The 20,353-nt window shown below is 43.5% G+C and overlaps 1 protein-coding gene across 3 annotated transcripts in view; it reads left to right on the top strand.

The window, feature by feature from the left end:
• Window positions 1-208: 208 nt before the first annotated feature.
• SIDT1 (SID1 transmembrane family member 1) overlaps window positions 209-20,353 on the top strand; it is a 41,645-nt gene continuing 21,500 nt past the window's right edge. For 2 of the 3 annotated variants that reach the window (XM_031613036.2, XM_090149976.1), the window contains exons 1-7: window positions 209-627; window positions 14,086-14,207; window positions 15,140-15,310; window positions 15,459-15,504; window positions 18,292-18,393; window positions 19,485-19,568; window positions 20,137-20,230. In XM_031613036.2, the coding sequence (XP_031468896.2) occupies window positions 448-627; window positions 14,086-14,207; window positions 15,140-15,310; window positions 15,459-15,504; window positions 18,292-18,393; window positions 19,485-19,568; window positions 20,137-20,230 (799 nt within the window). In that variant the 5' untranslated portion in view covers window positions 209-447. Of the gene's footprint in view, window positions 628-3,016; window positions 3,039-14,085; window positions 14,208-15,139; window positions 15,311-15,458; window positions 15,505-18,291; window positions 18,394-19,484; window positions 19,569-20,136; window positions 20,231-20,353 lie in introns of those variants that run through there. The other variant, XM_090149988.1, reaches the window with a different exon arrangement.

The following is a 20,353-nucleotide window of genomic DNA, read 5'->3' as shown; positions in this document are numbered from 1 at the left end:
GCTGGGGGTGTTGAAACCCCGCAGATCCACTGCCGTGGCACTGTTCCCACGTACCCTTGTGCCCCTAAACTCACAGCACACGTCCCAAAGGTGAAAAGCTCCCTGACAACCGACGGCGAGGGCCGGCTCACAATTTGGGGCCGGGCACACGGAGGAGACCCTCCTCCAGGGGCCAGCCGCCTGCCTCCCTTCCCTCCCTTTCTCCTCCCTTCTCTCCTCCCGGCGGCCGGCTGGCGGAGGGTCCTTTCCCGGGGCAAGTTGCTCGGCGCCCCCGGGCGGTGAGGGGGGGTGGGGGGTGGCGTCCGGCCCTCGCTGCCTCCCGCCTCCCCCGCGCCGGTGCGTGTGGCCGCGCTAGTGATTCTCACCGCAAATAAAGTGCCCGGACGCCCGCACTGCCGGGGAGAGGCGGACCGGGAGCCGCTCCGGGCGGCGGCACACGCTGGGGCCATGGCCGGGGGGGCGGCCGCAGCCCCCGGGGCGCTGCTCTGCGCTTTGCTCTGGGCGGTAACGGCAGCGGCCCCCGGGGGCGGCCCCGCTCCCGGAGCCTTCGGCCGTGTCTACCGGGGAGCCGTGAACATCAGCTCGGAGCGGCTCTACGCCTTCGCCTACAGCAGCGAGCCTGGGCAGGTAGGAGCTGGGAGGCGGCCCCGCTGCCTTCCCCGTGCCCGTTTTTATCCCCTGGGCCGGGGGGGAGCCGCCGTGAGGTAGTGAGGTAGCGGGCTGGGCATGAGCTTAAAGTCTGGGTGGGAATTAGGAGGGTAAGAGCACAAGCTTAAAAAAGAAAGGGGGAGATGGGGGGGAGGGGGGAGAGGAGTTGCTTCATAAGCTTTTTTAAATACCATTTTTCACACTTGAGCGCTTCAGTAGGATCAGGGTGCTCTCTCCCCTGGGAGGTGAGCCGGGGTTGCGCAGGTGAGCCGGGATGTAGGGAGCTGCGGGGCAGCGCTGCTGGAGGCTCTGCTGCTAGAGGTACTGCTGCTAGCATTGCTGCTTGACCTGGGGGGGAAGAAAGCATGGCACTCGTGTGTGCCAAGATATTGCAGCTCTCCACTTCTTCCCCTGCCTCCATGTTTGTTTGTTTGTTGGTTTTTTTTTTGTTTTTTTTTACATTTTGTGTTTATATTAAGTAGCTAAGGGGTACCTTGGAAACTCTGCCCCCTTTGTTTAGATTGGGCACTAATGAGTGGGTAAAATGCTTTGATTTTTATCCAAAAGATAGTGAAACATACAAATTAACCTGCTCTCCTGCCCTTGTTGGGTAAAATGGAAAACATCCCTTTTTCCATACCATGTTTCTGATTATTATTTTTCTTTTTTTTAAGTATGAAAGGAGTTGGTAGAGAGCGTGATAAGGAAGGGAAAAGGGTTTGGGGGGAGGGGTGTGTGTGCTTCTGATAAGGCTTTGCTTTACTTTGCAAGACTGTAGATCCATTTAAAGACCTGTCCTCTCTGTGTTACTGTGTAATAAAATGCACCTGGTATTTATGGAGCAGGAGTTTTGTTTCAGGACTGATGGAAGAGACCCAGCCCTGCTTTACTTAACCATTGAGTCTCACCGCTGGACACAAAAGACCAAATGCAGGCTTTGAGCATGAGCCCTCCTGTAGAAGCTCGTGGTGTGAACTATGTTAGTGTTTTCCAGTATTATGAGTGCTACTACTGAGGCCTGTTAGCAGACCAGATAATGTCTGGGGCTTTTAAAAGAGCATACAACAACCATTGCCCCATTTAAGTGGAAATTTCAGGGCACTAAATCTCCATGTTCCTATATGCTGGACTCTGAAGTCTCCACAGTGATATTGAGGTAGTCAAGAGCATATCTAAGAAAGGAAGCATCAGGCCTGAGGCCTGATGTTTTCTTTAATGCATAACTGTCCAACACTGCTGTGGATGTGTTTAAAGAGGACCATGCAGCAGTTCCTGCTAGTTTGAGAGGAAGAACCACTTAACGGTGGGCTGTCCTAAGAGGCTTTCTGGTAAGGGTTGCCTGAAAGTGACTTAGTGAGAAGCCCTGCAAACACTGCTCCTGAGCTGAACCAGCAGAAGCCTGTGGGAAGGTGCCTGGCTTAATCAGGATAGCCAGCAGCAGGTGTGCAGCCATGGCCCTGAACCAATGTGAGGCAAATCTGACCTGGATTTGCCTGGATTTTTGGATCTGACCTCCTGAGCTGGAGGCAGGTCTCTCCTGGTGCTCCTGCATCTCACTGGTGGTGATTGCTCAACGTTTGGAAACTGAATGGTGGAAATCCTGACTTTAATCAGGAATTATGCTCTTGTGGGCAGGGTTTCTTGTGCAAGAGTTGTGAGGGTACTTAGGGCCATGCTGCCCACTCAGTACTTGTCAGCCTCCAGAAGGAACAAGTCCTACAAAACTCAGTGTAGTGGTCCTTCCCTTCCACCACAGTCTTTAGCCTCCAACTTTTAGCAGGTAGAGGCATTGATAGCTAGCTGCCTGCCCCTTGCAAGGTCTCTGCTCTTCCTTATCCTTTCAGGCTCCTCCTGTCACTGTGCTGTTGGCAGTTCATCCAGAAGCCTCTTATACCTTGAGGCAGATACCACATGGTACATTAACCTCAGTTACAGGAAATTTAATTGAATAAAAAGAGCGTTGTTTCATGTATAAGGGCTGCAGTGCTTGAGTTTAATTGCTTTCCCTCTGAAGCAAAGACAGACCTGGCTTTGAAATGGGGATTTGTTTTGCTGATGCTGTGGGTTCTGCTGTTCCCCTCTGCTGCTCTCTCTTGTGAGGGCAGGCCTTCAAGGCAGGGGACAACTTTGAGCCAAGGACAAGTCACGAGGGCTGGTTTGTGTCTCATCAGTCCATTCCAAATGCTCTGCTCACGTGCTGTAGCTGCCAAGGCATGTCTGAAAATACAACTGGATAGCAATACTTGAACAGTGGATGAAGGAAAGGAGGAAACAAGACCGCTGCTCCTGTTTTAGTGCTTCAGGGACCTGTCACTTTCTGAGAAATTGTGCTTGCCTGATCTCAAAGGATGTTCCTTATCAACATGGTCCTCCTTATTCCTGGGATGCAGGTATGGTGCACCGGGGAGGGGGAAAAGTAAATCCTGTCCCATTGTTCACTTCATATATAACTATTCGTGAGTAATGTGCTGCTCAGTGCTCCAGTGAAGGGTTGCTTTGAGGCAGGCGAGTAACTTCCTTCTGTGCATCTCATTCTCTGAGTGTAAAAAATGAGAATCAGGGTATTTATATGCTGACATTGTCACCTCGATGAAACTTATGCATGTCTGAATTGTAAGAACCTCCTAGGTCCTGTGCAGGTATACTTTACCTTGTGACTAGAGTTAGGAGAGCTGTCAAGCTTTTCTGTACTTGGCAGCTATGGTTTAGGCCTTAATTCCTGAATTGGAGCTATACAAGTAAGGCTGTGCTGAAAGAGGAAGAGCACAGCCAACTCTGCTGCAAGAGACTCCTAGCACTGGCCTGTGAACAGGGATGTGTCCTTCCTCACTCTGCCCTGATGGAAAGTCTTCATTTATTATGGGGTCTTTTAATTGCTTTTCTAGTTCTCTTTTCTTCCTCTACTTTGAAAGTTTTGCCTCTGCACAGCTGTTCATTTAATGTTTAACTGCAAGTGTAATAATAATAATAAAACCAGCTGTTGTTCCTGCCACTTTGTGCCCATGCTCTAACAGGAAAAACACTATAGTAGCAGACAACTAGTTGGGCAAGTGCGTTTATCTTAGGGTTGTTTAAACTGAAGGCATCCAAGATGGGGAAAAAATGAAAGTGTACACTCAGGGGCATCTCAAATTCCATGTATTCAACATGTCTCTTCTTGAGAGGGATGAGGATTGATATGCTGACACTACCTGTACAGTGTGTGCACCTAGAAAGCTGAAAAACAGCTGCAGAGGTTTTCTGCTGGATTTGCTGTTGACTAGAGAAGGATTTATGTGACAAGTGAGACAACCTGCTTAATTTTACAATTGCAATAATACAAGGGCTTCCAAAAACCCAAAAAAGGGTTGGAGTACTAAGAGAATTGAAGGTGAGCAGTTCCCTCCACTGCTGTAAACTCTGACAGTTACTGCTGTATAACTTGCTGGAAACACAAACGGTGCTCTTACTGCAGGTATAGGTAATTCCTGTACCAGATCTGGAGTGATGTAGGGGAGCATCTTGAGGAAGAAGACTGTTAGAGACAATGCGGTTTCCTAATTGGCCAGTCAGCTGAGTGCATCTTTAGGTGGATACCTTTATTTAGGAAACCAAGAATCTCTTGAGAGAACAAGTTTCTAGCATTCCTTTTTTAGGCAAAACTGTTGCAATCTAGACAGTGCATGGACATTCATGCGTTGCATCTTGGCTGTGATGAGCCCAAAAGCTGAGCAGTAGGCTGTACCTATTCTAGGGAATGAGTGGGTGATATTTTCTTCCTACTCCTCCCTTGCCTGGAGTAGGAACAGAGTCCCAGCCTTGGTTCCCATATAGCCCAGCCTTGCTGTAAGCTGCTGTTGGCAACAAGCTCAGCTGTGGCTTCTCTGCTTAACAGTTGTGCCACGTGAGGATGTGCTGGAATGATACTTTCTTATGTGGAGTTTGTCTCAGGGGTGCTGAATTAAAACTTCTCAGTGAATGAGGGAGAGGAGCTGTATGTTGCTGTGAGACATGCTAACAATCATTACCCTTCCTTCTTTCATGACTGCAGATGGGGAAAAAGTTGACCAACCCAAGACAAAATGGGAAGCAACACCAGCAAGAAGGACAGAATTCTTTTCAAGTAGATGCCTTAAGTTCTGTGACCTTCTGGTAGAATCCTGGTGCAGGTTCTGAGCTGCTTTTAGGCTGCATGTGTAGGACTATTTGGGCTGGAACCAAACTGCTTGAAGTATTCTTTTGCACTCCTGCTTGTCTTCTCTGCAATGTTAGTCTTGGCTACAGCCCAAGTTTTAACCCACAGCTCTACTATGCATGCAGTAAAACTTTAGTTTCCTGTTTGGAGACTGTTGAACCTGGGCTATAGAGAGGGGAATAGGTTAGGTGCTGTCTTTTCCCTAATGCTGAGTGGAAGCTCTTGAGGATGCAGGTAAAAATCAAATAAATTAGGAAGACTGCAAGCTTTTGAGTGAGAGGGAGATCCCTGAAGGCCAACAGAGCTCCTGTTTTTGCAGGTTTTCCAGGATATGAACACTGTTGCATTTTGGTTGCTGCATCTTCCATGTTCACTGTAGGACATTGGAAGAACCTCAGCTCACCGTTTTTTGGAGCCTAATGTTAAATTAAATGCCTTATGAGGCATAAACAAGGCACCTAAAACCAGGAGAATCAAAGAAAGTTATAATCTGTGGTGTCTGAAACCAAGCAAGGTTTGACAGAATCCCCTCTGGAACAATTTTTGCCTGTGTAATTTGCATGAAAGAAGACAAACAATCTCTGTTCCACCCCAGGACAGGGATTACTTTCCACTGGGGTCTCTCCCTGTATGGAGTCATGCCAAAAGCTCTTGCTTACAAAAATCAGCAAAAGTAAACTGGGAGAAATGATGCAGGGATCTGCTGAAAATGCAATCTTGACTGTTTTCTGCAGCAGAAAACGTGGTCTTTAAGGCTCTAGCTCTGGCAAAAAATGGGATGACTCAAGTCTTTCAGTATTTAAATGATTTTTTTTTTTTCTTTCATAGGGCTGTTCTGTTATTTAGAATCAAAGTGGATTGGGTTTTTTCATCTCTATCTCCCTGGTGTTTAGATTTAAAAAAAAAAAAAAAAAAAGCTCTGAAAAAGAGTAACTTTATCAAAACTCTTTTCTTGGTTTGAATTCCTTCCAAGAACAGTGTAATGATTTATAACACAAACATTTGCTCTGTAAGTGAAGGCTGAAATGTCCTTAGATAACTTGTGCAGAAGTTATTGGGTAGGAAGGTATTTCTTTTCCCATGCAGACCTCATCTGCTATTTCAGGGGATATTCAGGGAATGAAAGTGAAGTCTGTAAAAGCTGTATTGCAAGGGTGTGCCATCTGCTCAGTTGGAGAATACAGTTTAGCATGCTTGCATAAGTGAACGTTATTTCCTGCTGTGTGCTCTTATAGAAACACGGAGGATTTCAGAAACAGCCCTCTTAGCTCCATCTATGCTGATGTTTTTATTTGGATGTAGAAATAAGCTATTCCAGTGAGGCTTAGAACAAATGTACAGTGATTAAATAAGAAAAAAAAACATGGAGGAGATATAATCCATATCAGTGTGACTGAGGTAGCAAATTTAGGATCAGAACAAGATGTTTGTATTGTGATGGTAATCTGCAGTTACCACTGTGAGTTTGTGCTGGGGGCAACTTGAGAAAGGTTATAAATCCCCTTTGTTTAAAGGGTTGTTCTAGCTCTGAGTTCCAGCTTCTGTGGGCTGGGAAGATACTGTTTGTTAGAGAATAGTTTGCTCAAAGAAGGATTTCTTTCTTTCTCATAAATGCCTCCCTGAAATCTAAGAGTCGTGGCAACTGCTAGTTGTTTCTTTTGTTTCTTCTGCTTGTTCTAGAGTTTCCTTAGTAACATTGGTTTGAGAATATAATTAAAAAAAAAAAAAGAAAAATAATAAATATTAGCATGTTTACTATTTGTCTTTCTTCCATTTATTTGCAAAACTGTCTGTGAGCGTAAGTGAACTCATGAGAATGTCTGTGTCAGACCATAAATTTACACTGAGCATATTTACACCAAGTTTCCAAATGAAAGTATTCATCCTGGAACAATTACATGAATATGACTGAAATATCCAGAGTCTTCTTTGAGCTCTGCCTTTGGGAGAAGTAATGCTCAGACCTTGCACGGGAGCAGGAAGGAGGTTCTGGATCTGCAGTCACACCTGTAGTTATTTTCTGTCAGGGTCTCTGCTTCTCTCTGTTGGCCTGGCTGTGGGAAGAGCAGACAAGTTGGACACTGGGTACATGCTTCAGTCACCACCTCAGTTGTCTAGCATCCCTGGCTGAACCCTACTCAACTTAATTCCATGATCCGTATCAAAAACAGAGCACTATTTCTTTGTGTACCAGCAGAATGCAGCAGTTCAAAGCCTTCTGTGCGTGTATCCTGCCCTGAGACCTCCCTCTATAACCAGCAGGCTGTGTTTGCTTGCCATCCGTGTTCCCTACCCACTGGTTTGGCTCAGTGCCTCACCAGGCCCACGATCAGGTGCTGGTGCAACGTGGACAGAAAATTCCCAAAGTTGCTGCATGGAGCAGTTTGTGTGCAGGGGCCATGAGGAATGTGGCAAAGCCCAGGCATGATCCAGAAGTGTTGCTTAGTGTAAGGTGGTGGGAAGGAATCTGGTATTCTCAAAAACCTTTGCTTGCAGCAGAAACTGTTGTTGCAGCCTCCTGCCTGCCCATAAATTCACAGCCGTGCAGTCTTAAGCTGATGTGTAATCTCTGTGGGAAATGCAGGCTTAATAATCAATCCAAGGACTCTTTCATGTCAACAAGAGCTCAGTTTATTTTGCTTAATGTTTGCAGCCATGTTGGTCCTGCTCAGCTGTGAGAGTTTGGAATCAGCTCCTTTTGCCTGTTCCCATCTAGAGAAAGGAATTCAGATATGTGGGTTTTTTTTTCTTTTTTTAAATTTCTCCCTTTTATTTTTTCTCCCCCTATCTCCAAAGTGATAGAGCCAAAACGCAAATATTTGTATTTCCTGGTCTAACATGTTTTAATGTAGTGCTGAGAACTTGCTCTCTATTCAGCCAACTGCTCTGTCCACCTTGAAACCTTGAGAAGATGTGGGGGAGTGGGGAGGTAGAGGGGGGAGGGAAAAAAAGTTCACCTTCAGTCACCTGAGAAACAGAACTTCAGCTAACCTGGCAGGTAAATGGGATGTGCGTGGCAGGGACTCAGCAATGAGAAGGGATGTATGAAGGGAAGTCTGCAGTGCAAAGGGCAGCACTGTGAAGTTATTTCTCCAGCGTGGCCTGTTCCACCTTGAACCAACTGCAGGCATCTGCAGGAGACATGGATTTTACCTGGGAGAGTATGAATGAAATACTGTGACAGCCTCTTTGCTTGTATATGGGGAAGGGAAAGGTGACTGGTTTTCTGTGGTACGAGATGTCTGGTCCTAAGCCAAGTCCTTCAGCAGTGGTGTGGTGATGCAGGACAGGTGGACTTGTTAAGCTTGCAGAAAAGAAAGCTCTGATGAGGCCTCATTGTAGCCTCTTAGTACTTGAAGGGAGCTTATAAACAGGAGGAGGACCAATTTTTTTACATGTCTGATAGTGATAGGATAAGGGGGAATGGCTTCAGACTAAAATAAGGGAACTTGAGGTTATATATTACAAGGAAATTCTTTACTCAAAGGGCGGTGAGACATTGCAACAATGCCCAATCCCTGGGGGTGCTCAAGGCTGATTCGAAAGGGGCTCTGGGCAGCCTGATCTAATGAGTGGAAACTCTGTTAGTGGCATGGTCAGGTTTTAAGGTCCCTTCTAATCCAAGCCATTCTGTGATTCTGTGGAGCCTATGCAAAGCTTCGTCTCACCAGTGCTAAGCAAGCAGGGATGGATGCAGAGGAATCTCACAGTCTTTTGTTCTGCTATGGGGAATTATTACTGTGAGAGGCAAAACTGCTTTCTGTCTGGATTTCTCCTCGTTTTGACATAACACAGGATCTTATTTCTGTTTCCTGAGAGAAAGGTGTATACAATAGAAGCAGCGATTCTTGTTGGTTCTTGTGTCAGAACTGCTAATTCTTGAAAATAAATGATCTTTGGAGAGGTATAGAAGGAGGTTAATATTTGAACTCAATAAATCACTTTGTTTTCCCTTCCTTCCTGCCTTTTTTCCCACTCTTCTAAAATGCTTTTCTGGAGATAATACCCTTGAGGCAAATGCCAAATGTTGACTTTCAAAGGCAGGGATGTGATTGCTAGCACTGGTTCAGTGGTAGGGTTTTTAAATGTGTTGCATGTAAATGTGTTTATCATATATATTCAGACAATAGAAACCAGAAGCAAAATGTGGATTGAATGTTTAAGATAAGTTAATAGGCACAAAGCCTGAAAATGCAAGTGTCAGGTTATAGGTATTACATTGCTATCCCTGTCTCTTGTGATGCTTTTATTATACAGTTCACCCTCCAAACAACAAATGTCTTCTTTGAAGATGCTAGTCAGGGTTCTTTACGTTCTGTAGCACAGACTCAGACAGTGGCTGACAGTAAATGAGAGAAACAATGATATTGAAGTTTAATACTGATTCTTTCTCTACTTTCCCAAGCTTCCTCATAATTGTACCTAAATTCTGCTGAGCTCCTTTGCTTTGGTATCACCAAGCTCAGATATAAGTGATGAGGAGGATCTCAAGGGAATCATTAACTGGGACCTTATTGTACCTGTGGGCCGAACTACACATCCCACCTGCTGTACTGCATCATTTTGGAGGAGTAGGTGTAATGTCAGGCTTTGCACTGCTGGGACTGCTGCTGTATCCCTGAGACTTATTAGTGGGAGAGCAGAGCTGTGTCCTAGGGTTGGAAACTGTGTTACATAGCGTATCTGGTTTTCACATGGGTAAGAACTGAGATTAAATGTTTAGCTTTTAAAGAACATTGAGTCCTGAGAATCTTGCCTCCTGGCAATCCTGTTTCTCACTAGTTTAGTGCTAGTGATAATGCAAGAAAATAGAAACAGGAGCAAAACAGAGGTGTATGCTCGGCTTAGTTACATGGAGAGAGCGAAGCTGAACGATGGATCTGACTGCTGGGGAAATTGACCTTCTTTCTTCTCCTCAAAGTGCCAATCGACAAAGCTCTAGTATCATCTGTGGGAGATCATTTATTTGTAATAAATAAATAAATAAAATTTAAAAATCTTCAGATCAGTAATTCATGTAACTGTAAATACAAGCAAAATTGCTTCAAGGTCTGGTTGCAAAGACTGAAACTTTAACTGCTAGCATTTGAAAAAAGAGGCTGGGTAGGCTTGGTTCCCCTCAAGGTGGAATATCAGCAGAGCATCAAAACAGGAGAACACTGACCAGCAGAGAGCTGCAGGTCTGCCATTTGGAGGGAAGAATAGTTGGACAGCTTCTGGAAAGGGTCAGATGGATGCAACTTGGAGTGGAAAATGCACCACTAGGCACTTGCTTGGCTGTTCAGTCCTGCAGCAGGAGAGTGACTGAGCTGTGAGCTGCAGGTTTTTAGCCCAGTCTCTCTTGGCCTGATGCTTTTGAACGTCATGCAGGAGAAAATGAGCAGACCTTAGGCTTTGAATATCTCAGATATTCATAGACAACTCAGCTCTGAACTCACTGCCTGTGGTCCTCTACCTCTTTTTGCACACTTGAACCTCTGCATCATTAAAATGGGGGTTTCTACTGTGGTCACATAGCATGCCATTGCAATATCAGAAGCCTTTCAGAAGTTGGATGTTGGTGAAGGTTAAAACTTGAAAAAGTCTTTGGTAGCCTGAGAAGGCGGTGCAGGCATCTGGGATGGCTGTTGCCAAAACAGAAGGGCTGTCCTTAACAGAATGAATTAATATTATTCTTAGTTAAGTAAACATCTTGGATTCAGCCTTGGATTCTCTGTCTTCAGAGTAATAGGATGTCTAAACTGGAAGTGCCATGAGACCTGAAAAAAGACTATGCTTAGTGCATTTGCTTATAGGGTCAGGAGAGAAATCTGTGTCAACAGCAAAGAGAAGGCAGTGTGTAACCCTGGGCATACAAGGGCAGGAACTCATGCCCAGGGACATTACAGTTGCCCTGCAAGGAGGATCAGAGGCTTGAACTGTAATGTGGATCCAGTTTAAAATATTTTTCAGCTGTATTATTACACCTGCAGCTATGGTCTTAATTAGCTTTCTTTTCCCAGGAACCTAAAATGCTTAGACTCAGTAATAGATGTTGAGATTAGCAGGAAGGTATTAGGGTAAAAGTGAGTGGACTACTATTAAGTCACTGTATGAGAAGCTTTGCTGTTGGGCTTTTCCAGGAGCCTCTTATCAGATCTGATTCTATCTTCTTATTAGAGAGTATGCTCTACAGAGCAACCTTTGGCAGTTAGAAAGCTGCATTGTCTTCACAGTACAAGAAAGGTATGGACGTATTTATTTTATAATGGGAATGGTCAGAGACACAAGTAAGTTGCCTGGGACTTTGTGAAGTCTCCATATGTGGAGATAACCAAAACTTACTGAGTCCTGAGCAGCCAGCTCCAGCTAAACTTATTTGAGCTGGGAGGTTGGGCTACATAATCTCCGGAGATCCCTTTCAACCACAATTAATTGATGGCTGTAAAAACAAGACTTATTTCTAAGCTGTCTGGAATAAAAGATGAGTTAAGTAAAAGGGGTAGGCTCTGGTCACTCTTGCCTACCCATGTGATACTTGGATTGTCTGTGAAGCAGGGAGTTTCCCCACATCTGATGTAGAATAACACAGGAAAGTATCTGGTGAAGATATACATGCACTGCAAACTGCACTTGAGGAGAAATACCTTCCTTTTCGGATAGGGCTCTGAGAGCCCTGCTTTGTTTGGTTTCTTAATATTTTACAGAATTTTTTATTTTTTTTATACCGTATGTATATGGTATAAATGTTCAGGGTTGTGTCTTAACAACCTCTTGTTAATATCTAGGCATTCTACAAACTGGCCAAACAATTTTAAGATCACATAAAATGTCTAGTGAAGGTCTCAAATTATGAAATACTGATATTAAATTAGTTCTTCGCTCTTGCATTGCCACTGTTGTACCTCTCTGATTATGGAACAGTATTTGGTTACATGGCCACAGCTCATCAGACTATACAGGACAAAATGCAGGTAGTGTGCATTCTTAACCTGTGCAAGCCAAATCGTGTGAGAAAGCTGAGAAATATTGCATCACTGAAAATAAATGCCTTTCAGTATTTGTACTGCAGTGTAACAGTGGGAAGAACTGGGATTTCCAAGGGGTTTGAGCCTAAGTCATAGGATTACCCCTAAAATGTTTTAATGGATCTCTAAAGCTATTCTTTCTAATGACAAAGATAGAGCTTTATGTTGTAGGACACCTCAGAAGAAGTCTTTTTTTCCTTTTGGCTGACATGTCCTAAACAGCCAGTAAATTGGTTTATGCATCTCTTTTTTATTTTAGAATTAGTATTGAAAGTACTTAGTTTGCTAAGAGAAGATGTGAGGTGAGAAGTAACGACATTCTCACTCATGCATTACTTTCACTTCTGTGTGAAAGTAGTATTCCCTGTTCTTAATACTACATAGCATTAGCATATATTTCAAACGGCTACTTAGTTCTTAAATTGAGAATTTAGAAGTAGAGATTCAACTGTTAAAGTTTTCCAGTTATACCCTTGAATTAAACTCAATTATGTGTAGCATAGGCATGACCTATGTTGTTAATAAAGTCAACAAAGAAGACCATTTCCTAATGTCTCTTGTGTTTGTGATGGTTGAGGACGCATTACACCGTAGTTCTTTTTCCAGGTGTCTGATGTGAGTTCCCAGTTACACTGACATGAACTGGCTTGTTTCCCTAGACTGAGCAGGGTAGAAGACCAAGGAAGTTGCAGAGTGATCTCCCAGTTCTGCCAACTGGCAGTGGCTCGTTTTGTTGGCCCGTCAGGTGTTACCTTGCTTTGTGATGGTTTTTCTTCACTTGATTTTAGCACTCTTCTAAGTAAAGTCAATTTCACACAAATGAAGTTGCAACTGTAGTTCTTGTGGGCAGAAAGAAAAGCTCAAAGGTGTAACAAGAGTATTGCGAAGATTTAGAAAATTGTAAGGCAAAGGCAAAAGAGTCCAACATCCTTCAATCTCAGAAGTTTTTTAATTAAAAGATTTCTGATGTTGTTTTATTTTTTTAGGAGTTGGTTGCTTTAGAAGGCTGAAATATGGTGGTGATGGCAGGAAAATTGATAATGATTATGGCTTTCGAGAAGGAAGTGTTTTGTTCCAGTAAACAAAACTCCCACACGATCTCAGAATCACTAAACAGAAATAAATAGGAAATTTTCTTCCTTCAGACTTGATCATATATGCAAAACCTTTATGACGAACCTTTCTAGCATCCTCATTGTAAGCATAGCTGCCCTTCTGGTGCCCAGCCAGCTCTGTTTATTTCAGAAGGTGCAATTTCCCTATGCACGGAGAATAGAAAGTTATCTGATGAATCCTTCACTTGACAAGTTAAAACATTGTCAGTAGACAAGCTGTGGTGGGTTTAAAATGTGTGGATGTTATCTACCTGATATGCTTTTTACCAATTGATAACTTCTAATCAAGTTGTACTGTGTCTTCTGATGAACTATATGAGTTCGTATCTTGTTTTCATGACAAATGCATGCAGCACTGGAGAGGGAGCTGAACAAGATGTTCCTTTGAAATAAAAATGGAGCCATGACTGTGCAGACTGCTTGCTTACTTCTCAAAGCAAATAGTAAAGTGAAGACTGCCTTCTCCACTGCTGTCCCGTATCTGCAGCCATGTGGTGACTAGACAGTGGAAGGCAATATGTCAGTTGCTGGTGCAGTAGGCCATGCCAGAAATCTTGCTCAGAAACCCAGGCAGCTTTTCTTGGCCTGTTCAGGGCACTTACTCCTATTTTATTAAGTGATGTAAATATGAGTAATGTGTCATCTCAGTGTAGTTTACAGTAATGTGAGGTGGTAACTGCTAACCTGCTTTTTTCATCATTGATTTTTAATTCATTCTTAAGTCATCTTTGTGACTTCCCCAGTACTGTTGGTTGAGGTTGGGAATGTAAGAGTTCAAGCAAGGGAACTACTTGTAGCTTTGGGTATTTGTTTAATTTTATAACAGAAGTTATTTTGGTTTGTCCTAATCAGGTAAGTAGACCTTTTTTTTTTCTTATTTGCTGCATTTGTCCACTGTGTCTCATCTGAAAGTCAGCTCTGGGTTGGGGCAGGGCCCTGATTAGAACAGCAGCAATGAGGTGCTTCTTGAGTGACTTCTGGATCTGAGTAACTGGACCATTGGCAAACTGCTCGTTCCCCTGTGGATGTTGCCAGCGTCTGTGTCAGCCTGAGGAAGGGGTGGACTCTTCTCATCTGAATTTGGAGCTGTCTTTTTTTTTTTGCATCTGCTCATACCTACCTGTACTCTCTCTTTCCACAGGTAGATGCAGTGCGTGTCTATGTGAACAGCAGTTCGGAGAATCTCCAGTACCCTGTCCTGTTTGTAGTACGTCAGCAGAAGGGAGTATTGTCATGGCAGGTCCCGCTAATTTTTCGAGGCCTGTGAGTATTAGGACTTCTGCCTTGTAATGTGTTGGTCTACCATTTATATCCAGCATCAGCCTCCTTTTGGTGCTAGTTCTTGCGTGTGTGGGTAATTTGGTTGCAAACCATGCTTGATCACTGTCAGTTGAACATAGAAATTTGGTATGTAACCTCAAATTTGGCAGTCTGCTTGGTTTCTCAGCTATGTGTAGAGTACCAAGAGCGTGTCTGCTGTGGATCTGCCTATGCCACTGTTCAGAAGAGTTTACAAATGCCATTGTTGTCATTTTCACAGTTGCTTATGTTGAGTGCAGGTAGTTCTTATTCTTTAGTTTGGACCAAGCCTTGAAAAAAACCTGTCAGAGCCCCCCTAACTACTGGATTGCAGTGCATTTGGGGAGTGTGATCTCTTCTCTGTTTTTCATGCTAGGCACAGTTGAGGTTGAGGATGGTGATTTGTTTTAGGATATTTTCTTTGTTTTTGTGATCTTTTTGTGTTGCCTTAGCAACCTCAGTGCTAGTGGGGCTGCATGTATGGAGACTGAGGGCACTTCAGACCATGTGAGATGCAAAGCTTCAGCCTGTAAGTGAAATACAGGCACTAAGTAGCAGGAAGTCTGCAGTGGCTTGTCTGATTCAGGGAATAGTTACAGCAACATCTCTCTTGGGATGTTCTTTGTGAACCCAGCAAGTGGCAGAAATGCTAAACCAGCAGATGGCACAGGCAGTCTTGAGGAAAGTGAGATACTGAGAATGGCCAGTCCTATGTGCAGAACACGAAAGGCAACAGAGGTGGAGTTTGAATGAAAGATAGAATAAGCTGAAAGGCCAAGACCTATATTTAATTTATGCAAGCAGGGAAAAATTGTATCATTTGCAGGACTATAAAGCAGTGTCTTAACTGCTGACTCTTGCTTTCCATCCTTCCCTCCTTCTCCTGGCTGTTACAGCTATCAGAGGACCTACAATTACCAAGAAGTGAGTCGGACTCTCTGTCCATCTGAGCCAGCACCCGATACAGGACCATCTGACCAGATCATATTTGTGGATGTCGCTTCTATGGCACCATTTAATATTGCATATGAACTGCTAGTGACCAGACTTCAGAGCTTCCAACTCAAGTAAGCTGGGATGTGTGAATGCAAATATAATTGCTTCATGTATCTGTCTTACAGGGATTTGGTCCTTCTACCTAACCTTCCCTTCCTTAATCTAAAGGTACTTTGTGTATATTCCAGCTCTGAAAGTATGCTGGCATTTCTTTTTTAGGACCAACAAGCCCTTTAACTTCACTGCCAGCCCTTCCCAGCCCCAGGTAAGGAGTCTTGCTTAGTGTTTCTTATGTGAATTATTTAGATATGGAAAGACATCATCCTTTGTTAGAGATGATGAAAGCCTTATCAGACTAGGTTGTTTCCCTCCTAGGATGCAGGGGAGTTTCCTTCCTATTGAACTTTTTCTGCGGACATGGTGAAGAAGTAACAGTGTGTTTGGGTCCTCTTGCAAAACCATTAAGTGAACTAAAAACTATGACCAGAGCAAATGAATGGTATCTGTAGTTCAGGAAATTCCAGAAACCATAAGGCTACTGTGCTTTCTTGGGAAGTGAGATAGTGTGCACTGGTGTTTAGTTCCAGTCTGCAGTGGTTCAGTTGCTCTGGCAGGACTTGTTAAGATGCAATCCTTCATCAGAAAAAAACAAATTTGCTGTAAAGGTACAACGGAGCTCAGAGTGCTATTTCTTGTTCAGGTTAGCAAGTCATGATGTGAGGTGGTAAATGAAGTGGCTGATAAATCTGGTTATTAGCTCAGTATAGAGACCTCACATTTACAGCACATTCAGCTGAACAAGCTTGTTTAGTGCCCTGCAGAAAGTACATGTCCTCTGTTGAATGAAAATGCTGTTGACAGTAGCTATAGTTATACAAGAGGTTGTGGAAATGGGAAAGTATGTAATTTACCCAGACTATCTGGTACTCAGTTTTTGCTGTTGCAATCACTGTTAGTAATGCCTCTTATTTTTATGTCTCCTATTATCAAGCATCCCAGTTAATCTATTCTCAAATGTCTTATGTTGTGTGTCATATGAATACAGCATTTTATTCTATAGAGATGTAGAGAGTACTGGTTCTTTTATAAAATCTCTTTTAATTAAGATTTTGTAACTTGAATGCCGAGTATTGAGGACCTAAACTGGGATTTAACATTGTGACTTGAATCTGTTATTTGTTATGCTTAATAATATGAGATTGGTGACTTTTAATTAAAGGCCAGAGTGCGAGATGAGTGATTCTTAATTGAGATAATGCTGTTATTTGTTGTAAATCAAAGTGTTAAGCAATCTGCAATGAAAGACCATTCAAAATCTAGGTAAATGTTGGAATATCCCTAAAACTGGAAAAAAGCAAGCTTAAAAATCAAAGGAGTTGTCACTTGGAATGCAGTGCGTGCCTAAGGGTGAGGAGAGAAATTAGGTAAATTTGTAAAGTTCTGGAGTGTTGACTGGATATGTCTATAGCACACATCTGTGCAGGTGAGAGCTATCAGTCTCAGTACCCACTGTGGAAATTGTGTACCCTGGTACAAAATCTATACCTGTGGTTTAAAAAGACAGAGGGGTCCTGATGACTGATTCCTCCAGTGTCTAAAGCTTTCTAAAATAGCACACTCCATTCATCAGGGGAACTCAAACTGCCAGAATAGTTGCTTTGCCAAGATAAACTGTTGTCTGCTCAAGGAATCTTATTTCATTTTCTGAGGACTTGTGATCTCAGTGCCAGTGCTCCTTTAGCAGTGCTTGGAGTAGGGTGGTGGGAATAAATGCTTAGTAGAAATAGAGAAATGTTTTAGTAGAAACTTGGGAAAGCGTGAACAATTTTTGATTTACCTCTATCCTTGCAGTCTAGGGTCCTACTTCCTGGGAAGGAAGCAGGGAAATTCTGCTTTATATAATCCAGTTTTATATGACATAAAGGGTCCTTGCCAAGTGACAATGCCGCTGTTACATGGTAGGAGCCACCTGGCCATAGTAGCTCCCTTTCCTGTAGGCTGTGCGTGCCTTGGCTGCAGAAGTAACAGATCTTGCAGCTGCAAGTGACCATAAGGAAGGGTGGGTGACAGTTATCTGCCTTGCATCCCCCATGAGATACCCCATCAGGCCCTTGTGGTAGCCATGCCTGTGAGACTGAGCTCTTGGGTTCTTGACTTGGGGCAAGACAGTTGGAGCCCTTGCAACAAGCCTGCCCACTTATGTGAGCACCGAAACTCTGATTCTCCAGCAGCTGGTTATTGTATTTTATTGGGTAAATATGCAAATAGCCATGCTCTGTGGGACATTTTTAACCCAAATTTGAAAAGGCCCCTGCAGGGACTGGGAAGGAAAGGAAATCTCTTGATCCTGCAAAATTGTCCTGTGGGCCTGGACATGGAAGCATGCATTCCCTGCCTGAAGAGAAAGTAAAAATATTAGCAGATGTTATTCTCTCTTGAATTTTTTTCAGAGCTATAGCTGAATTATTTTCCAAGCTGAAGTGAGTAGAGAACTCTTCTGTTGCCTCCCTAGCTGCACTTGAAACCATCCAGCCAGACTGTAGTCTTATATCAAGCATTTATTTATGGAAGTCTTGACTGAATTCAGCTGTTCGACTTAATACTTTCCATTGTCACTCTCTGAGGCAACCCATCTGAGATAAAACTCCATGATATGCTCCATATGTAAAGTCCAGACAGTAGTATAGAAACATCTGGAAGTTGCTCTTTGTGATATAGAAAGGGGACAGGCTGTAAAAGTGAAAATGAAGTTGCTTTAACTTGATCAGGTGGAAAAAAGCTTAAGGGGTCTGGAAGCTGTGCTGTATCTTGCATGTTGAAGATGTCTGTGATTAATAGTGTGCACCAAAGGCAGATAAGAATTATCTCTATCTGTTTAATCTGCTCTTCTGTAGTGTAAGGTGCTAATACTTGAAATCTGAATTTTTGTTCAAGCCTGCTACATCCAACCCAAAGCAGAGATGTGGCCATGCAGGTGCCTTAGGGAAGCTTTAGAGCTACTGGCTGGGGTCATTTCTGGACTGTAACTCTCAGTATTCTGTTTCCTCCTCAGTATTTTCTGTACAAGTTTCCTCAAGATGTTGATTCAGTCATCATTAAAGTGGTGTCTGATGCAGTCTACCCGTGTTCAGTTGTCTCCGTCCAGGATATTGTGGTAAGTCTGAGGAGGGGGAGGATGAAGAGCTGTCTGCCTAGTTCTGTTCCTCTCAGTGAGAAGCTCTGTGTCCTATCAGAGAGGAAAAATCCTATGGAAGGCTTCACCCTTCTGTGGTGATTGTGGTTTCTGAAGGAGGACAGAAAATCCTGTGGGAAGGAGGCAAAGACAGATACTGAGTTCTAGTAGCTCATCCTGAAATTTTTATTGCAAATAAGTGAACAAGCTGTTCCTTTGCAGCCTGTCCACAGGACACTTGTTATCATGCTCTCTTCGTGAGGTTTAACAGCCCACTACCTTGTGACACATCAGTTTTTCTGTGGGGTGACACTGGGTGGGATGCTGGCAGCAGAGGAAGAGGACAGTGCTGTTCCCTTAATTCGATCCCTGTTCAAGACAGCATGGAGAACTTCCAATTTCTAGCCATGAGGTCTATCCTCCTTTCCATTTTAATCTTATTCTCTCTCACAATTGTTCATTCTCTTTCCTAGAAAGGGATAACAGCTGTACCCTGCCTGGGAGGTTGGCTGTAACTCACAGCTGGGAAGTAGCCCCCCATTTCTCCTCACTTCCTACCTCCCTGAATGATGTAAGGAGAAGTAAAACAGTGAGAGGTGCAAAGTGCCCTGCCTACCAGCTCTGTTGTCCCAGCATTTGCCTTTAAGACTTGTAGTTAGGAGATAAATGGGTAACATCAACTCTTGCTGTACTTTTCGGTATTTTAGTGGTAGAAGGGCAGAGGAGGAAACAGTAGCAGGTGATTTTCTTGGTCTGCCTGGTACAGAACTAAGAACTATAGTGGAAAAGAGTGAAATGAGTACAAGCACCCTGCTTATGGTGCAGACCACAGAGCTTGCAATGCACATAGTGTACAGTTGAGTTAACAAATTGCTCTGTGGGAACAGCAGTGATCAGGATTAAATCACAACTCTCCTATGAGGATGACGAGAGAGTGCATGCAAATGGTGTCTTCAGAGCAGCTTTTCTAACTCCTGAAAGAGTCCTGGCTGTCCTGTTCCTTTTGTCACCTCCATATCCACCTGTGTGCCTATCTTGATGCTTAGCTTGACCCTTAGTTGTGTCTATTTCAGTGCCCAGTATATGATTTGGACCATAATGTGGAATTCAACGGTGTTTACCAGTCTATGACAAAGCAGGCAGCCATAACAGTGCAGGTGAGACTGATTTTTTTTTTTATGTTTTTTTTTTTTGTCCCAGTGATGCTTTTCAGTGTCTTGTCCTGTGCTCCCTAGTTCTCTCTCTTTTTTTTTTTTAAATTTACTTTTTTTTTTTAAAGAAGGGATTTTACTTAGCTTATGAAACTTTGCTTATGTTTGGTTAGGCAGACATCTTAGGCGTTGGGACTGTTAGTCAGCGTGGCTGCAGCTTCCATGATCAGGGATCTTCTGTTGGAGCTTTGTTGTTTCTATTGAGCAGTGGTGATATGGCCTTTTAATAAGCAAAGCTTCAGTAGATTGTTCGCGCTAATTAAAAGAAATGCATTAACATTGGTTTGCTTATATTGGGGCACTGCTTGTACTGAATACTGGTGAACTCAGCTTGTCATCAAGGATGAGGTGAGCATCCCAAGAAACCAGTCCTTGTTCAGAACAGGCAGGTCTCTGTAGAGCTGCTGTATGTGTAGCAATTAAAACCTGACCTCTTGCTTTTTGGAGCGCCACCTCTGCATTGTACAGAGGGAGAAGCTCCTTCACTTCTCATGGATTTGTCTTCTCTGTACAGAGAAAAGACTTTCCTGGTGAGCAGTTCTTTGTTGTGTTTGTCATCAAGCCAGAGGATTATGCCTGTGGGGGTTCTGTGCCTTCCTCTATCCATGGTAAGTTGTGCTGGGAAACAGATTTTGTTGGTCTGTCTGGGTTATGGAGCAGCAGGAAACCTTTGGGGCCTTACTGTGGAAGAGTGCAGGTTGGTCAGGTAGCTCTATCTTATCCAGATAACT

Source organism: Phasianus colchicus, chromosome 1, assembly GCF_987193195.1.
Source record: "Phasianus colchicus chromosome 1, bPhaCol1.hap1.1, whole genome shotgun sequence".
Classification (NCBI taxonomy): Eukaryota; Metazoa; Chordata; class Aves; order Galliformes; family Phasianidae; genus Phasianus; species Phasianus colchicus.
The sequence above is the reverse complement of the archived record's forward strand: the minus strand, read 5'-3'. Positions and strand labels throughout refer to the sequence as shown.